At 49.1% G+C, this 16,769-nt stretch overlaps 1 protein-coding gene across 1 annotated transcript in view; it reads left to right on the top strand.

Moving 5' to 3' along the window:
* The window catches only part of SORL1 (sortilin related receptor 1), a 166,683-nt gene that overhangs the window by 26,019 nt on the left and 123,895 nt on the right, over positions 1 to 16,769 (top strand). Inside the window, exons 4-5 of the mRNA XM_084782514.1 lie at positions 7,088 to 7,249; positions 9,658 to 9,725. Of these exons, the coding sequence (XP_084638640.1) occupies positions 7,088 to 7,249; positions 9,658 to 9,725 (230 nt within the window). The remainder of the gene's footprint in view (positions 1 to 7,087; positions 7,250 to 9,657; positions 9,726 to 16,769) is intronic.

The raw sequence follows: 16,769 nt of genomic DNA, 5'->3' as shown, positions 1-16,769 counted from the left end.
CCTAGGTACACAGTGCTAATCCTGGGCCTCCAAGAGTATGTGTGTGTGTGTGTGTGTGCACACGCGCACAAATTTTTTGTTTCCCTCTTCTTAGAACCTATATGGGTATAGAGAAGAAACCCCAAGAAGCAGGTGTGGCTGTGCCCAAGCCTCAGAGCCCATGCTAACCCCACTTGGCATGACTAGCCGCCTTGCTTCTTTGATCAGTATCCCCTGGAGAAAGCATTGACCTTTCCCCTGGGCCACAGGCAAATGGAGCTGGCAGAACATGCCTGGAACCTGACAGCCCACTAGGCTTTCTGCCATTTGGTAGCACTTTTCCCTGGGAGTTATATTAGATCCCGTGTTTCCAGGCCTGGGGCGCCATAGCTTCTTCTAGGAAATGTCCCTAGGCAGAGAATCCCCCAGCACTAAAAGCCTCCTCAGGTGAGGCGAGCTGCTGTCGGTCTACTTTTCCAGAAAGGACCCACCGGGCCAAGGGCACAGGGTCCTTCTTCGATGGCCCTGGTGTTGGTTTCTCAGGTTGCTTTAGGGGTTCTCCTAGCGGGGAAGCTGCATTAAAAAGGTTTAGCAATTCATGTGGTTTCCCTGACCCATCAGAACAGACCTTTTCTAGAGGGATCTATCTGGGTCTGGGAGGGCCTTTTTTGTTGTTGGCTTTGTGGAGAAGGTGTCCTAATCCATTTGCTACTCTCCTCCAACTCCCCTCCCCCCACTTCCCTCTCCCTCCTCCATGGGGGACTGGCCACTAGTGCTTTAAGAGGAAGCGCTGGGGATGATTCCAGGCAGTGGGTGTTTACCAGCTGATACAGACCATGGAAAACAAAAAACAAAAACAAACAAACCAAAAAAAAAACCCCAAAAACCAACCCAAAGACTGCCATAGTCATTGCTGGTACCTGCTAGGTAAATAATCACCTCCACCTGATGACCTCAGGGTAAATGGGCAGTTAGTAGCTAGCTGTGTGCTTCCCAAGGGGAAAGCAAGGAGAAATGAGAGAAGCTGGCCCTGGTTTATACTTCACCACTGGCCTTAACCACACCCCTACTGCCCTTTCCTCCTGATGAGTCAGGCTGGTCTTGAGGGCTCCTAGAGGTGGGGAGTGGCCCCCTTATGGGATTGTAAGAGGTGAGACTCTCCATCAGAGACTGGGCTTGCTAAGGGCTGACTGCTTCTGGATAGTTCTCTGTACACTTACTCCTCAAGAAACAAATGAGCTGAGATTGTGTTACCACGGTGTGCTTCCCCCATTATTATTATCACCAGCAGATTTCCACCCCATCTCAGAGCTGACTCTGGCTGAAGCCTTGGCCTTGAAGCCTCCTTCCCTGCCCTGGGCACACCCTTTTCTAGTGTCAGCATGCCCCTTCTAGCTTAGGGCCCAGATGCAGGCAAGTTGTGCCTTCCTGCCTGTCTCTGATTACGAACAGTGCCGGAGACCACAGGCCTGAAGACAGGCAGGATGCTTTGAGCTCCTGTGACCACGTTTAGAACAGGCAGAAGATCCGAGCTTTTGGAGCTTTTGGTCTGCACGAGGTGTAGAGCACCTGCTATGTTGGGGCAAGAAGGAAGTAGGAGGTACTGAATGATCACACTTAAGAGACTTCGTCGTTGTATGGCGAGGTGGGCGCAGCGTGTTTATAGCTCAGGGGCGCGGTGTGCATCTTAGGGTTCTCATGGTGAGCTGGCCATGCGTGCTCTGGACTTGGCAGGGATGTGGACTCAGGAAGCAAAGCAGCTGCCTTTCTGGAGAACATAGTGACAGTTGGAGGTGAAGCCTACAACTATGAAGACAGAGGGAGGGAGGGAGGGAGGGAAGGAGGGAGGGAGGGAGGGGGCCTTTTCTGTAGCATGTCTACTTCCCCAGACAAAGCTATCACCCTCCCCAGATATCTCCGGAAGGAAGTGATGACACCGACTATGCTGGTGGTGTTTGTTACTTTTACCTTTGTCCCCTGGAAGGCAAATATTGCCTCCCCAGGCTTACCACTTCCTGAGAAAAGCCACACAAGGCTGGGTGCCTCACTGTCAAGAGTGCCAGGCGCAGTCCTGTCACCTGGGTAAAGATGCCCAGCGGGGCTGTCAGTGTCTCAAGCTGATGCCGACAACAGCTCTGGACAGTCTGGACCTTAAGGAGGGGCAACCAGGGACCTGGAAGGAGGATGTGAAGGGGCACTCCCCTCTAGCCTGTGGCTTTGCCTTGTGATGGAGACAAGTTTATATTCCACTGTCTGCTTCTTGGTCTCACATGCTGCGCCCTGAGCTGGTGTGCAGAAGCCCTGTTCGCCTTGAAGACACGCACAGTCAGGCAGGCGGTGGCTTTCTGTGTCTGGGTTCTTTGTCAAGGGCCACCAAAGCACAGTTAGGCTTTGCAGGCTAACCTTAGCAGGAGTGCAAATGAATCCTGTCCTCTTCCAGGCTGGGGGTGGATGCGGGCAAACAGTAAACGGTTTGTTTCTCTTCCTTCCCTGCTCGCTTTCTCTGTGCTTCTGACTCATCACCATACCTGGGTTCCTGCACTAAAGCTGGACAAAGGTCATTGTGTGGATTAAATTCTGCAACTTAGTGTCCCAGTTAGGGTTTCTATGCCTGTGATGAAATGCCATGACCAAAGCAGCTTAGGGAGGAGGAAAGGGCTTTCCCCCCCCCCCTCACAGTTCCATACAACATTATCAAATGTTGTAATGCAGAGGCCATGGAGGGGTGCTCCTTACTGCCTTGCTCCTAGTGGCTTGCTCAGCCTGCTTTCTTATAGAACCCAGGACCACCATCCCAGGCATGATGCCACCCACAATAGGCTGGGCCCTGCCCCACCAATCACTCTTTAAGAAAATGCCCTAGAGGCTTGCCTACAGCCTGATCTTATGGAGGCTGTTTCTCAGTTGAGACTCCCTTGTCTCTGATGACTGTAGCTTGTGACAAGTTGACATAAAACTAACCAGTATTTATTTATCTTCCCAGAAGTCCCTCTGGGATGTCAAGGGATTACAAACAGGCTGCTGAACTTAAGAGTAGGCAGAGATGCTCCTGAGAGCTCAATTTAGGAAGCAGCAAGTAGGTCAGGTCTGTTGGCCAATCCGTGTGGTTGGCCACCACGGACCTCAAGAGTAAGGATTTTAGAAACTTAAGAGCATGGTAGTACATTCTGTTCTTCTCTACTGTGTGTGACTTATGATGCAACATCAAGGTGTAAGAGATGCTGTGGGTTGTCCCCTTGATGGGGAGGCCTGGTGGCACTCAGAGGAAGGATAGCAGCCTACCAAGAAGAGACTTGATACCCTATGAGCATATACAGGGGGAGGAGGTCCCCCTCAGTCACAGTCATAGGGGAAGGGAGTAAGGGGAAAATGGGAGGGAGGGAGGAATGGGAGGATACAAGAGATGGGATAACAATTGAGATGTAATATGAATAAATTAATAAAATATTTAAAAAGAGAGATGCTATGGGTGATGAGTGAAGCCTGTTCCTAAGTGGGAAGGGGATTACTCGAGGTGGTAAGGCCCTTCTGGGGTGCTGAGGATTAGGAATGGGGCTTGGGGTGTAGATTTGATGTCAGTAATGGGAGCAGGCTTGGTAGGAGCCTATACTGAGGGGGACGGCATGGGTGGAGAGACTCCAGGGAGCTGGCTCATGGCATCTGTGCAGGGTGGATGCTCTGCATTGCCTCCCTGTCTGCTATTTGGGGGTAGAGGAGACTAGCTGTCGCCTTGAGGGCTGTGGGGAGCCCTGGGAACACCTCTGAGTTGGGGAGTGGTGGTCAGGAGCATTTTAGGGAACGTGGCTCCTTCCGATATGTGTGACGTATTAGAGGAGAAGGGACAGAGAAAGGTCCCAAAATGAGACATTGTTAGTCCCTAGTGATGGGATTGGAGGGAGGAACCCTGACACCTGGCTTTTTGTCTGGCAGCTGAGGATCTGAACTCAGGTCCTTGTGCTTGCACAACCAGTATTTTGTGGACTGAGCTATCTCCCCAGTGCTGAGATGCTGCACCTTTAGGGTCTCATCACTTTACATCGCCTCACTGGGGGTCAAGTTTCTAATTTGTCAACTTGAATGGGACAAGCCCCTTCCAAACTGTAGCCAGTATTCGGTAATCATTCTTAAAGGCAGGGGTTGAGACTGTATCAGTAAAGGACATTAAGACTCTAAGTGTCCAACGGGAGAGGTGGAGAGGAAGTCCAGAATTGTCATCTGAGGAGCATGGGACCTTTCAGCGGGGTGTTGTAGAAGGTGGAGGGAGCTGCGTTTCCAGGCAGACACCGAGGAACATCTGAGGAGAGGAGGCACATCCGTGAGTTAAATCGCACAGTGAAAAGCTCTGAGATCAGGCAACGCTGCCTCTGGTTCAGACAGCACTAAGGACTGATGGACTGTTAAAAATTGGGCAGTGCGCAAGCTGGATGTGACTCTGCTCCTGCGTCATCTTGGGCATTTAGCTGCCTCGAGCTTCAGTGTCCTGGTTGTTAAAAGGGGGTGTGGCAGGATGGCCCAAAGCACTGAGTCACTGTGAACAAGGAACAGCCTAAACAAGACACAGCCTGGGAAACTTCTAGTTCCCTGCCTGTCATGTTCATAAAAAGCAATCAAACCAAACCAACCAACTTAAACAGACCGGAAAAAACGTTAGCTTATCATAATCAGTGGCTAGCTGTATGCTATTTTAGATTCGCGCATGTGATGTTGTAGGAAGGCCTGACACAGATTTCTGTAGCAATCCCTTCTAATTGAAGCACTGCCTTCCCAAGGAGCCAATGTGGCTTGAGAGCAGGAAGGCAAGCTATTTCTAGGGAAGGCATCCGTGGCAAAAATTATGATGTTCTTGCTAGGGTCGTAATTGTTTTTATTGCACTGAGTTTGCTTAGAGCAGTTCTTGCTTTCAAAACATTTACTACCTTTTCCTTAGATTTAATTAGGCTTCTGCACAGGGTGAGATTTACACTAGATCCTTGAGAAGAAGTACAAGAGAAAGAGCATGGGGGTAGGGGGGGTGAGGGGTGGGGGGTGAGGGGTGGGGGATGAGGGAAGGTGGGGGGTGAGGGGTGGGGGGTGAGGGGAGGTGGAGGGTGAGGGGTGGGGGATGAGGGAAGGTGGGGGGTGATGAGGGGTGGGGGATGAGAGGAGGTGGGGGATGAGGGGAGGTGGGGGTGAGGGGAGGTGGGGGATGAGGGGAGGTGGGGGTGAGGGGAGGTGGGAGATGAGGGGAGGTGGGGGTGAGGGGAGGTGGGGGATGAGGGGAGGTGGGGATGAGGGGAGGTGGGGGATGAGGGGAGGTGGGGGTGAGGGGAGGTGGGGGATGAGGGGAGGTGGGGGATGAGGGGAGGTGGGGATGAGGGGAGGTGGGGGATGAGGGGAGGTGGGGGTGAGGGGAGGTGGGGGATGAGGGGAGGTGGGGGTGAGGGGAGGTGGGGGTGAGGGGTGGGGGGGTGAGGGGTGGGGGGATGAGGGGTGGGGGATGAGGGAAGGTGGGGGGTGATGAGGGGTGGGGGATGAGGGGAGGTGGGGGTGAGGGGTGGGGGGTGAGGGGTGGGGGGATGAGGGGAGGTGGGGGTGAGGGGTGGGGGGTGAGGGGTGGGGGGATGAGGGGAGGTGAGGGTGAGGGGGTGGGAAGGTGGGAGGGGGGAGGACACACGCAAAGGAGCATGAAGGAGGGACAACAGCCAGTAGGTGGGAACCGGTGCAGGCCAGCTTCTCGCACGCAGGCTGATGAGGGGGAGCTTTGAAGCTGGAAGCTCATCTGCCATGGAGGAAAATGTCCTTGGACTGATTCCCTTGAATTGGCTGCCTTCTATCATGTGAAGAATTGGTTGTGGGTGGCGCTGGGTCCCCGTAGTCCTAGCTCTGATTCATTATCTGGTCCTCTGGGTCACCCCTGTTCTTCAGGGGACATGGCTACCACTGCCACCCCCTAGGCTCTTGTCTCATCTGAGCTTCTCAGGCTTGTTCCTCGATTTTTTTCTTAGGCCTCTGAGCCTGTCATCAAACCTGTCTAACAGCCCCTAACTTCCTCCTTTGTGCCCAAAGTCACATTCCCCAAGACACTGAATGTTCTTGTAGACATTATGCCTTCAATGCTAGTGAGGTTTTTTGTTTTTTTTTTAATCAAGTTGACACAACTAGAGTTGTCTGGGAAGAGGGAACGTCAATGGAGAAATTGCCTCCATCCAACTGGCCTGTAGTCAAGTCTGTGGGGGCATTTTCTTGATTAATGAATAGATATAGGAGAGCCTAGTCTACTATGAGTGGTGTCACATCTAGGTAGGTGGTCTAGGGTGGTATAAGAAAGCAAATTGAACAGGGTGCAGTGGCACACTCATGTAATCCCAGCACTCGGGGAAGGCAGAGGCAGGCAGATCTCTGTGAGTTCGAAGCCAGCCTGGTCTACAAGTGAGTCCAGGACAGCCAAGGCCACACAGAGAAACCCTGTCTTGAAAACCCAAAAAAACAAATAACAAAGAAAGCAAATTGAACAAGCCATGGGGAGCAAGGCAGATAGCTGCTGTCTTTCATGGTTCCCCTGCTCCCACTTGAGTTCCTGACTTTTCCTCCGTCATGAGCTATGATTGGGGCGTGTAAGCCAAATAAATCATTCGGTTGATGTTTTACCACAGCAGCACAGTGACTAAGTGGCCAGCCAATGAGAAAGAATGGCCAAGTCAATTGGAAGACAAAAAAACACCAGGAAGGTTTGCCAGCCTCATGACCTGGTTAAACAAGCTCCCTTTGTAGTCTTAACCTGGCCCGTCTCTGCATGCCTTTACTTGTGTGTGTCACACGAGGGTCAGAGGACAATCTCTGGTATTGCTCCTCAGGTACTCTGCACATTTTTTTTTAAAGGATAGATCCTAGTGTGTGCAAAGCCGGAACCTTCCAACTGAGCTATCATCTCCCCTCCCTGCACCCCCTATCCTAACTGAGCCTGGTTTGATGTATTCAGCATCTTTTGGTTGCCAGGTGATGTAGTGAAAGAAGAGGAAACCCTGTTAGTGCCATGCCCCCTGACACAGGGGTGCTTGCCCATGGTGTAAGGGCCTGTCAGGTGGCTCTGGCCAGACGCTGCTCTGAGACTGCCTGTTCTCTTTTGCAGTACATCTTTGTAGATGCTTATGCCCAATACCTCTGGATCACGTTTGACTTCTGCAGCACTATCCATGGCTTCTCCATCCCATTCCGGGCGGCTGACCTCCTCCTCCATAGCAAGGTCTCCAACCTCCTCTTGGGCTTTGACAGGTCTCACCCCAACAAGCAGGTAAGACCTTTCTGGAGCACAGACGTAAGCGCGTGCGTGTTTATGTGTGTGTGCATATGAGCATGTGTTTGCAGGTGTGCGTGTGTTCATGTGTGTGTTTCTACATGCAGTAGAGTGTGTATGTGCTGTGTCCATGTATGCATGAGAGAGAGAGAGAGACAGACAGACGGAGAGACAGAGAGAGAGAGTGTGTGAGTGTGTGTGTGTATATGTGTGTGTGTGTGTGTGTGTATATGTGTGTGTGTGTGTGTGTGTGTGTGTGTTTCTTTTGGAATTTTCTGCTCTGCTTGGGTGGATTTTGTGTCCTTCTCATGACCTCACCTCCTCCCTCTTCCTCCTTGTCCCTCAGGGTTAGTCTTTGTAGCTACTATTTCACTTACCACAGCTAAGGAAAAGTATACTCCTCTTGGCCCTCTCTCTCTCTGTCCCTGGCAGCAGTCAGCACCCAACACTTGGCAGGTCCTGTGACTTCAACACTAGGCTTTTCTTGGTGTATATGCATCTTTGTGAGCCTATGGGGTAAGTTGAGGCCCTGAGATTTGATTAGAGAGACTCATATGAGACATCTGGAGCCTGAACTCTTCTGAGGCCTCCTGACATATTTCTGTTCGGCTTCTCTACTCTGTGCCAAATTTATTTTCTTTGGCTTTTGACAAACTGGGATTGAACCCAGGCCACCAAGCCTGCCAAGCAAGTGTGCTGCCACTCATCTTTATCTTGGCCCCCACCTTAAGCATACTGCACTCGTGTTTGTTTGAAGTTGTAAACTTTAATAGTCTTCCTTTGTGTTTGTGCATGTCTATGAGTTAAAAAGTGAATGCTGTGCGTCTCCCATTTTGAACCAAGTTTGAAGGAAACTAACAGGTGGAGGAGAGCCTGTGTAGACTTTCCCTCTCAAAGCTCAAATGTGTCAAGCCGTGAATACTAGTAGGGCATAAACCTCTGACCTCTGCAGGTCCTGGATGAGTTCTGGCTGGGGAGACTTAGGGCTTTTGCTCAAAAGAGCCTTGGAACAATTTTTTTGGCTCTGTGGTTGTTGAACCAAAACACAGATCTGTTTACCGTTGCAAGCCTTAGAGAGTAACCTAAGCTTAGGGGAGGGTCAACTTACCAGTGGGGATGGACTCTTGTTAGTTTTGGTCTCAGACTTCTCAAGCTTCTTTGCTGGGGCCCATGGAAGCCTCTGGTATCTCCAGGTTTCGGAGACTGGGTAAAGATGAGCTGGTTCATTACTCACTGGCCACATTCATGCTTTCAGCTGATGCTTGTGCTCTGGGCTCGGCCAGTGCCCTCTGTAGTCAATTGAAGTGACCAAGGCATATTCACTTATTTGAGGCTGGGTATCGGGCCCAGGGCTTCTTATTATGACAGATGAATATTCTGCCACCACCATGCTGTTCCCATGGTCCTACAAATTATATTTTGATTCTCTTTTTAGTGTATTTTTATTTTTTAGAACATCTTAACATTTTAAGGTTTTTATGTGATCAGTTGATGGATAGCAGTTACATTTCTATTGTGCAGTATCACCACCACCCAGCTCCAGAACTCTTTCTCCATTTTGTATCAGCTGAAATCCTGTCTATATTAAACCCAGACTCCTTGTGTCTCCCTGCCCCACCATTTGTACTTTCAGCCTCTGGTCTTGGCTGCTCTGGGTCCCTCATGTAAATAGAATTACATTATTTGCCTTTTTCTGTCTGGCTTATTTCACTAAGAACAGTGTTGTCCAAGTCCTGGACTCTGATATGTGCCAAGATGGCCTTTCTTCTTCTTCTCCTTCTTCTTCTCCTTCTCCTTCTTTTTCTCCTTCTCCTCCTCCTCCTCCTCCTCCTCCTTCTTCTTCCTCTTGGTTTTTTGAGACAGGGTTTCTCTGTGTAGCCTTGGCTATCCTGGACTCACTTTGTAGACCAGGCTGGCCTTGAACTCACAACGATCGGCCTGTCTCTGCCTCTCAAGTGCTGGGATTAAAGGCATTCGTCACTACTGCTTGGCAGGATTGCCTTTCTTTTGCCAAGAGGATCATATACTCTTGTGTGGATGTCCTGCATATCACTTCATCCCTCAGTGGACAATTGCATTGTTTCCCCATGTTTGCTTTGGTTTTTGTAGTACTGGAACCCTGGGCCTTGCCCATGCTAGGCAAATTCCCTGTCCTGACACCTCCTCACTCGAGCAGTGAGACAACCCATACACGGAAGGCAAGTCTCACTCAGTTTTCCTTCCAGCTACTCTAGAGAACAGATCTGACCGTCTTCTCTTCCTGTTTGCTGTGCTGTGCTTCAGTGCCTGTCCTCACGGTGCCTGGTGGAGGGTGGGGGTTTCAGTTGGTTCTGGGGACTGATGTCATGCAGTGGCACATGTGTCTCTTACGTCATGGCTGTTTCTTGTCGTTTTGGTCTCTGCAGCTATGGAAGTCAGATGACTTTGGCCAGACCTGGATCATGATTCAGGAACATGTGAAGTCCTTCTCTTGGTAAGTTGTGCCGCGTGGCAAATCCCGGCATACAAAGAAAGCCTCCTGTCTCCTACCTCCTGGAGCTTGGATTAGCTAATTAGCATGACCGGGACCAAAATACCTGAGAGGAACAAGGGGATTATTTTAGTTCCCAGTGTCAGATGGGTAATAGTTTATCATGCTGGGAAAAGAGGGCCAGCCAGCTCGTGGCAGTGGGAGAGGCAGTTCACATCACAGCAGACCAGAAGACAGAATGAGGAAGGAACTAGGAGCAGGGTATGATTTTCGAAGGCCTGACCCTATTCACCTTCTTCTGCCAGCCAGGCCCTTCCTCCTGTAGGTCCTACAGCTTCTGTCTAGGAGCCAGTGTTCAGAATATACGGGCTGAAACTATAACAGTGCATATTTTGCTCTCAGGAAATGTGAGGCACTTGGCTCAAGAAATACACTGCTCTGGCCTGAGAAGTAGAATTGCACATTGAACAAACTCACCAGTTGGGGGTGAGAAAGGGGTTGTTTTCAGTTGGTTAGAGGATCTGGGGGAACCCCGAGGCACTTGCATGCCCTAGAGCTCCTAAACACTTCCCACATTCAGGGAATTATTTCATGAATGGGATCTTCCTGGTACAAAAACCCAGACTTTGGTACATCCGTTACGTGTTCTTTTGCAGTGCTGGCTAAACAAAAAAATCTATGGCTACGGTTGTGGAGGAGAATATAGTTTAGGAAGTCAGAAAAGACATTTTGTGTACATGCCACGCATTTGGAGGAGGCAGGAAAAGCATCTCTGTTTGCCCTCCATCGAGAAAAAGCACCAAGCATCTCTGTTTGCTCTCCATCCAGTCTGCGTATGGCAGGCTGGAGGCAGGGAATCCCATGCTGTGGATAGTGTAGACAGGACTTCATACCCGCAGTTAGATGGCCAGGAGCAGCTCTGTATTACTGTGGTACTTGGATGGGGGACTACTGAATTTCCTGCTTGGACAGTGTATTGTTTGAAGTTTGTGAAGAGAAACTGTGTAAGAATCTGCCATATTGAGGTTCAGCAATATGACTCCGGTGGCAAAGGTGCTTGCCACCAAGCCTGTTGTCCTGAGTTCGATTCCCAGAAGCTGCAGGTGGAAGAAGAAAACCAACTCCTGTATGTTGTCCTCTGAGCACCATACAGACACACACACACACACACACACACACACACACACACACACACACACACTGGGAGGGGGGGCAAAATTAAAGAAAGGATCTGCAGTGTTTGACAGTGTTAGAGGAAGGAATTTAGAGTGAATTCTGAGAGCATTGGGGAGACACTGCAGGTTTTGAGGAGAGTGACGCAGACTGTCCAACAAGGACACCTGTGTCTAGCTAAGTCTTGCTGCTTGTTACCTTGTACTGTGGCCTCAGCAGAACATAAGATCTTGAGCACAGGTGTTTGCACGTGTGCAGCAAGTGGGACAGATTCTTGGGGCTGGGTGGTAGGGTGAGTGGATTTGTCTTATTCGTTGGTCATTCTGTTCCCATGAGTAACTGAGAGATGCCACAAACTGCTGTCTCCTGAACTGACTCTTGATTGTTCTGTTTGCAGGGGTCCCTGTCACTTCCTCACCCAGTGTCTAGGATCAGTTTAAAGACATTGCAGTTTGATCCCAGCACTCGGGAGGGAGAGGAAGGCAGACCTCTCTGTGTGTTTGAGGCCACCCTGTCTGGTCTACATAGCCAATTACAGGACAGACAGGGTGATATAGTCAGACCTTATCTCAATAGAAAAGAGAACTAAAAGGTAGGGAAGGCTAGTTCCTCCATGTTTGTTTTATGCTCCACACTTTGTCCAGCTGGATGTCTCATGGATTGAATAACCTGTGTTTTCGTGTTATTCATGTTATGTGTGGGTAAATGTTTGCCTAGTGTGTGTACATGTAAAAGGCTTGAAGTTGTCATCCATGTCGTCCTCCCCTCTTCTCCATCCTATTTATTGAGAGAGGGTCTCCCTGTGAAGCCAGAGCTCACCAGTTCTGGCTAGTCTAGCCAGCCATCTTGCCCCAGGGAACCATCTCTGCCTCCAAAGTGCTAGGATTACAGGTGGGCCTCCACACATGCCCATTTTTTTGTGTTTTGTTTTGTTTTGTTAAACTTGGATGCTGAGGGTCTGAGCTCCTGTCCTTTTGCTTGCACGGCAAGTGCTCTACCCACTGACCCACCTCCCTCACCCCTAACCAACCTTCTCTGCATACCCTGCTCAGCTTTCCCTGAAGCTGCTGCTGTTGCTTGTGAGTCTCACCTGTCTGGGGTCACTCTTGTCCTCACAACACAGACAAAGCAGTCGTTTTGAACCATGTTAGATCATATCTGTTCTCTTTTGAACCTTTGTGCATATACGGCGTGTGTATGCTCACATGTCTGTGTGCGCATGTGTGTACATATATGTGTACACGTGAGGTTGATGCTGGCTGTCTTCTGCACTTTGCCCTGTCTTTTGAGGCACGGGGGGTAGGGGAGGGTGGGGGAGGGAGAAGGGTGTCTCTAAATAAACCCAGATCTCATTAATTTGACTAGACTGGCCAGTGAGTCAGTGAGATCTACCAGTCTCCCCATGCCCCTGGCACTAGTGTTCTAGGCAGGAACATGTTTTACGTGGGTGCTGAACTTGGGTCCTCAGTCTCGTATAGCGAGGCCCTTACCCCCTGCAGTCTCCCCAGCCCTCCTTTGCACCTTTGCACGCATTATCATTTACTTCAGATGAATTGTGCACAGACCACAGGGCACAGGACACTTTTTCTTTGTACTTGTTCTTTCCTTTGGCTGGAATGTTCTTCCCTAGCTTGTTCTTACTTCCTTCCCTCTTAGTTTGTCAGTCCTTGAGACTTGCCCATCAGATCTAACTTATTTACTTACGTTTTATTAGAGTATGTTGTTCGGGGAGAGATATAGTTGGGAAAGTGGTGCCCACAGTGAGGCAAATTATATGTATCGCCACATGCGGTTACCCTTGTGTGTGTGACAAGAGCAGCTGCAATCTAGTTATTTAGCAAAACTTCCAGACATAAGCTACAATTATGAAGCCTAATCCTGTGTATTAGCTCTTTAGACATCTTTATCCTCCATGCTTTCTACTCTGATTTTCTTGAACTTTCCTCTCCTATCCCCAGCCCCACTGGAGTTTTTAAAATTTTAGATGGAAGTGAGAACATACGTTTCTTTTTGTGTGTCTGGCCTGTTCGACTTAACATAATATCTTCTAGGTCTTTCCGTGTTGTTACATGATAGCTTCATCTTAAAGGCTGACTAATATTCCATTAATATTCCATTGTATCTATATGCCACAGTCTCTTTATGCGTTTTTCTGTCTATGAATGCTTAGGTGTCTCAACTCTTGTGAATCGTGCCTCAGTAAACATGGAAGTTTAGATCTCAGAGGCAGTGATTTCATCTCCTTTGGGGTTTGTATTCCGAAAAGAGGCTGCCCAGTCATATGGTGGCTCTACTTTTGATTTCTTCAGAATCCTCTTCAGCCTCGGTTCACACAGTGTGCCACACGCAGATCCCCCTTTCTCCACATTCTCCCAGCACCCCTGTCTGTTGTCTTTTAAGTAAGAGCTATTTTTCTGTGGGGAGCTTTCTAAAGGGTCTACTTAGAATTACAAGCATTACTCTGTTAGTTCAGCTATATGCTATTCTTTTTGTGTGTAATCCTTTATTACCCCTAGCCTACAGTTGTTTGGCATATTAACTGTTCGCCTTCAATAGGATGAAAGCTTCGCAGGGAAGAGGTTTTGATAGTTTTGCGCACTGCTGAGTCCCCAGGGAAATTGTAACATGGGTAGACATTGCCAAATTTTCCATGGCCATTGTCAAATTTACTTTCATCTCAGTAGAATAGAATAGCGTCTTTCTCTACAGCTAAGGGCGCAGTGTCTCATTTAGCTCTGATTTGCATTTTCTCATTATGAATGAGTTTGGCTGTCTTTTCTCTGCTTAAGCACCGCCCACCCCCCACCTCTACTAAAGACAGGCCTCATGTAGTGCTGGATAGCCTTCCACTCTATGTATTTGGCAATGACCTTGAACTCCTAATCAAGCATTATTTTTAAAAACATACTCTTCTTAACAATTATCAGGGCAGCTATGGATACACAGAGAAACCCTGTCTCAATAAACAAACAAACAAACAAATAAAAAGAAAGAAACAAAACAAAATAAAGTAAGATGCTCTTCTTTTGGGGCATGTCTGCTAATGCCCCTTGGCCCTTTTTTTTGATGGGTAGTCTTCTTGTTGGTTTTGGGAGACTCTTTATATAGTTGATATTAAGCCCCTCAGATGTGATATGAGACAGGTTGTATATATGCTTTGTCAGTTATTACTTGTCTTCTGAGGTTTATGTTCAGTCTTAGTCTAATTAATATAGCAGGCCAATAGGATGTAGATACTGCCTGTGTGCATTTGGCTCTTTGTTTGAACTGAATGATTTCAAGTTGATATTACTTCCTTAGTAACTAAGGATGGCAGGCAGCTTTTCTGACTCTTTGGTTATTTTCCTTGGGCAGAGGCTGTGGGTGTTTTAGGAAAATTATAACCGTACTGTCATGTAAGGACAGCCTCCATTCAGAGATACCGTACCTTTCCTTTGCCTTATGAGGATGAGTTGATTTAAAGAAAATTAGATTTAGCCAGGCTTGGTGGCCCCCGCCTTTAATCCCAGCACTCTGAGAGGTGGAGGCAGGCAGATCGCTGTGAGTTGGAGGCCAGCCTGGTCTACAAAGTGAGTCCAGGACAGCAAAGGCTACACAGAGAAAACCTGTCTTGAAAACCCCCCCACCCCCCAAAAAAAGTATGCATGAATGTTTTACCTGCTTGTACATTTATGCCTGGTGCATACAGAGTCAGAAGAGGGCACTGGATCACTGGAGTTACAGGTGGTTTTGAGCCACCTGGTGCTTGCTGGGAACTGGACTCTGGCCCTCTGCAAGAACAGCCTACATGCCTAACCACTGAGCCATCTCTCCAGTCTCCAGATGATCTTTTATCACTTTAGTGAACAGCGTATTGAGAGGGCGAACCAAGCATGACTACTAAACACAGGAGTATTTAGCTTAGGGCTTTGTTCTGTAACTTCTGCAGGCACCCAGGCGCGCTGAGAGATTGGCCCACTTTATTTCAGAGATCCTTGGACGTCTAGTGTTGGGATTTCAGGTGGCTTGGGGGGTTTCTTCCTAAATTTCCCCCAATGTAAGTAAGAGTGCAAGCTGATCTTTCAGGGGATGACACAGGCTTCATCCACCATGCTTGTCCAACTGGGAGCATCAGGCAGGGGCCAGGGCAGAGAAGGCTGGTAAATACATGTCCAGTGCTGGAGACTGGCAAGACAGGGCAGAGAAAGACCTGTAGCAAGGGAGTCCATTCAAGGGTGGTCCAGCAGCTTCCCTGTGGGGCAGTGGGCGAGGGCAGATGGGTCCCCCTGGGCGACCATGCTTAGAAATAGACAGTGGATCCAAATAACCCCCATCCCCCCAGGAAGAGAGAACAAGAATTATCTAAGATCTGGAGAGGAGCTAGAAGGTGAGGAGATGCCAGAGTATCGGAGGTTGTAGGTGGAGCTAATCCCAGAATTAGGAGGTCCAAATACAGATGAGGGGAGAGAGCTAGAATGGGAGGGAGGAAGTGTTCTGCCTCTAGACCTTGGCTTCCTCTTTTGGCTGGAGAGAGGGATAATAGAAGTGAACTCATCTCAAAATATGTCAAGAAGGGTTTCTTCCTCTCTGCCTTTTAAAAATACCCAGCAGCCTCCTTTTCATTTGCATATCCTCTAGGCTAGAGGAAGTACTTTAATCAGTACTTCTAATTGTGGAGAAGAGAACATGTCACCAGCCACCCCCACACGAGCATCTGATCGGGAGGAATGGATTTCTCCCACGCCCGGCCCAGGCTTCTGGCTTCTCCACACTGCTCAGAGTCCAGATTGCAGGGCCAACGTCAAGTCTTCCCTAGTGTGAAATGAGACCCTTGTATTTCTTGTCGTCTTCTTCTCCTTCTTCTTCTTCTTCTTCTTCTTCTTCTTCTTCTTCTTCTTCTTCTTCTTCTTCTTCGTGTGTTTGTGTGTATGTGTGTGTGTGTGTGTGTGTGTGTGTGTGTGTGTGTGTGTGTGTAGGCCAGAGGGGTTGATATTGGGTATCCTTCTAAGTTTCTGTCTTAAATTGAAAAAAAATATTTTATTTAATTTTAATTTTTATGTACTTTACTATGAGTGTCAGATCTTGGAGTTACAGACAGTTGTGAGCTGCCATGTGGGTGCTGGGAATTGAACCCGGGTCCTTTGGAAGAGTGGTCAGTGCTCTTAACCACCGAGCCATCTCTCCAGCCCCATATTTTTGAGATACAGTCTTTCGTTGAACTTGGAGCCTGCTGGCTAGACCCCTGCACCTTCCCAGCGCCGGCGTCGTGAGACCCCACACCCTGGGTGACTGCGGCTTCTGGTTCTCTTGCTCGTGCATCAGCCCCACCTTAATGACTGCACCATCTCCCCGAGTCTGTTTCTTCCTTTTCAAAGAATCTGTTTTCCTTGATGAGCATGGCCCTGACAGTCCATCTCAGGGGGAATCGGAATTGATCCTCGCCTCCATTATACTGAGTGCCATGGCCCTGTGGCATGTGGAACTGTGTACAGGCGGCTGCAGAAATGACACCCTCAGCACAATGTCTGAGTCATCACTGCATGGCGACTGTGGAGTTCTTCTCTTGACTTCCCAGTGAATTTTCCGTTGGCTGGTTCACCATCCATGGCGTGTTTTGTATGTCAAGAAGCCTGGGTGCATCAGTGGTCTTGGCAGCTTCTGGGTGGTGCTTTTTCTGAGGGCGCTAGCTCAGACCTTCTCCAGTGTACTTTTTACCCGGCATTGCGGTTGGAGGCTAATATCTGTAGTGGTGGTCCATGCATCCAATACAGTGAGCATCTCCTCAGCCACCGGTCCTAGTATCCCAGCCTCCCCAGGCCAGAGTGACATGCCCAAGAAGCTTGCACAAAAACACGTGATTCAGTGATAAGAGGCTCCACTACAGTGTAATGAGGC

The sequence above is a fragment of the Acomys minous genome (genome assembly GCF_964271855.1).
Source record: "Acomys minous genome assembly, chromosome: 5".
In the NCBI taxonomy this organism is placed as follows: Eukaryota; Metazoa; Chordata; class Mammalia; order Rodentia; family Muridae; genus Acomys; species Acomys minous.
Note: the sequence above shows the minus strand (reverse complement) of the source record. Positions and strands in the feature narration are given on the sequence as shown.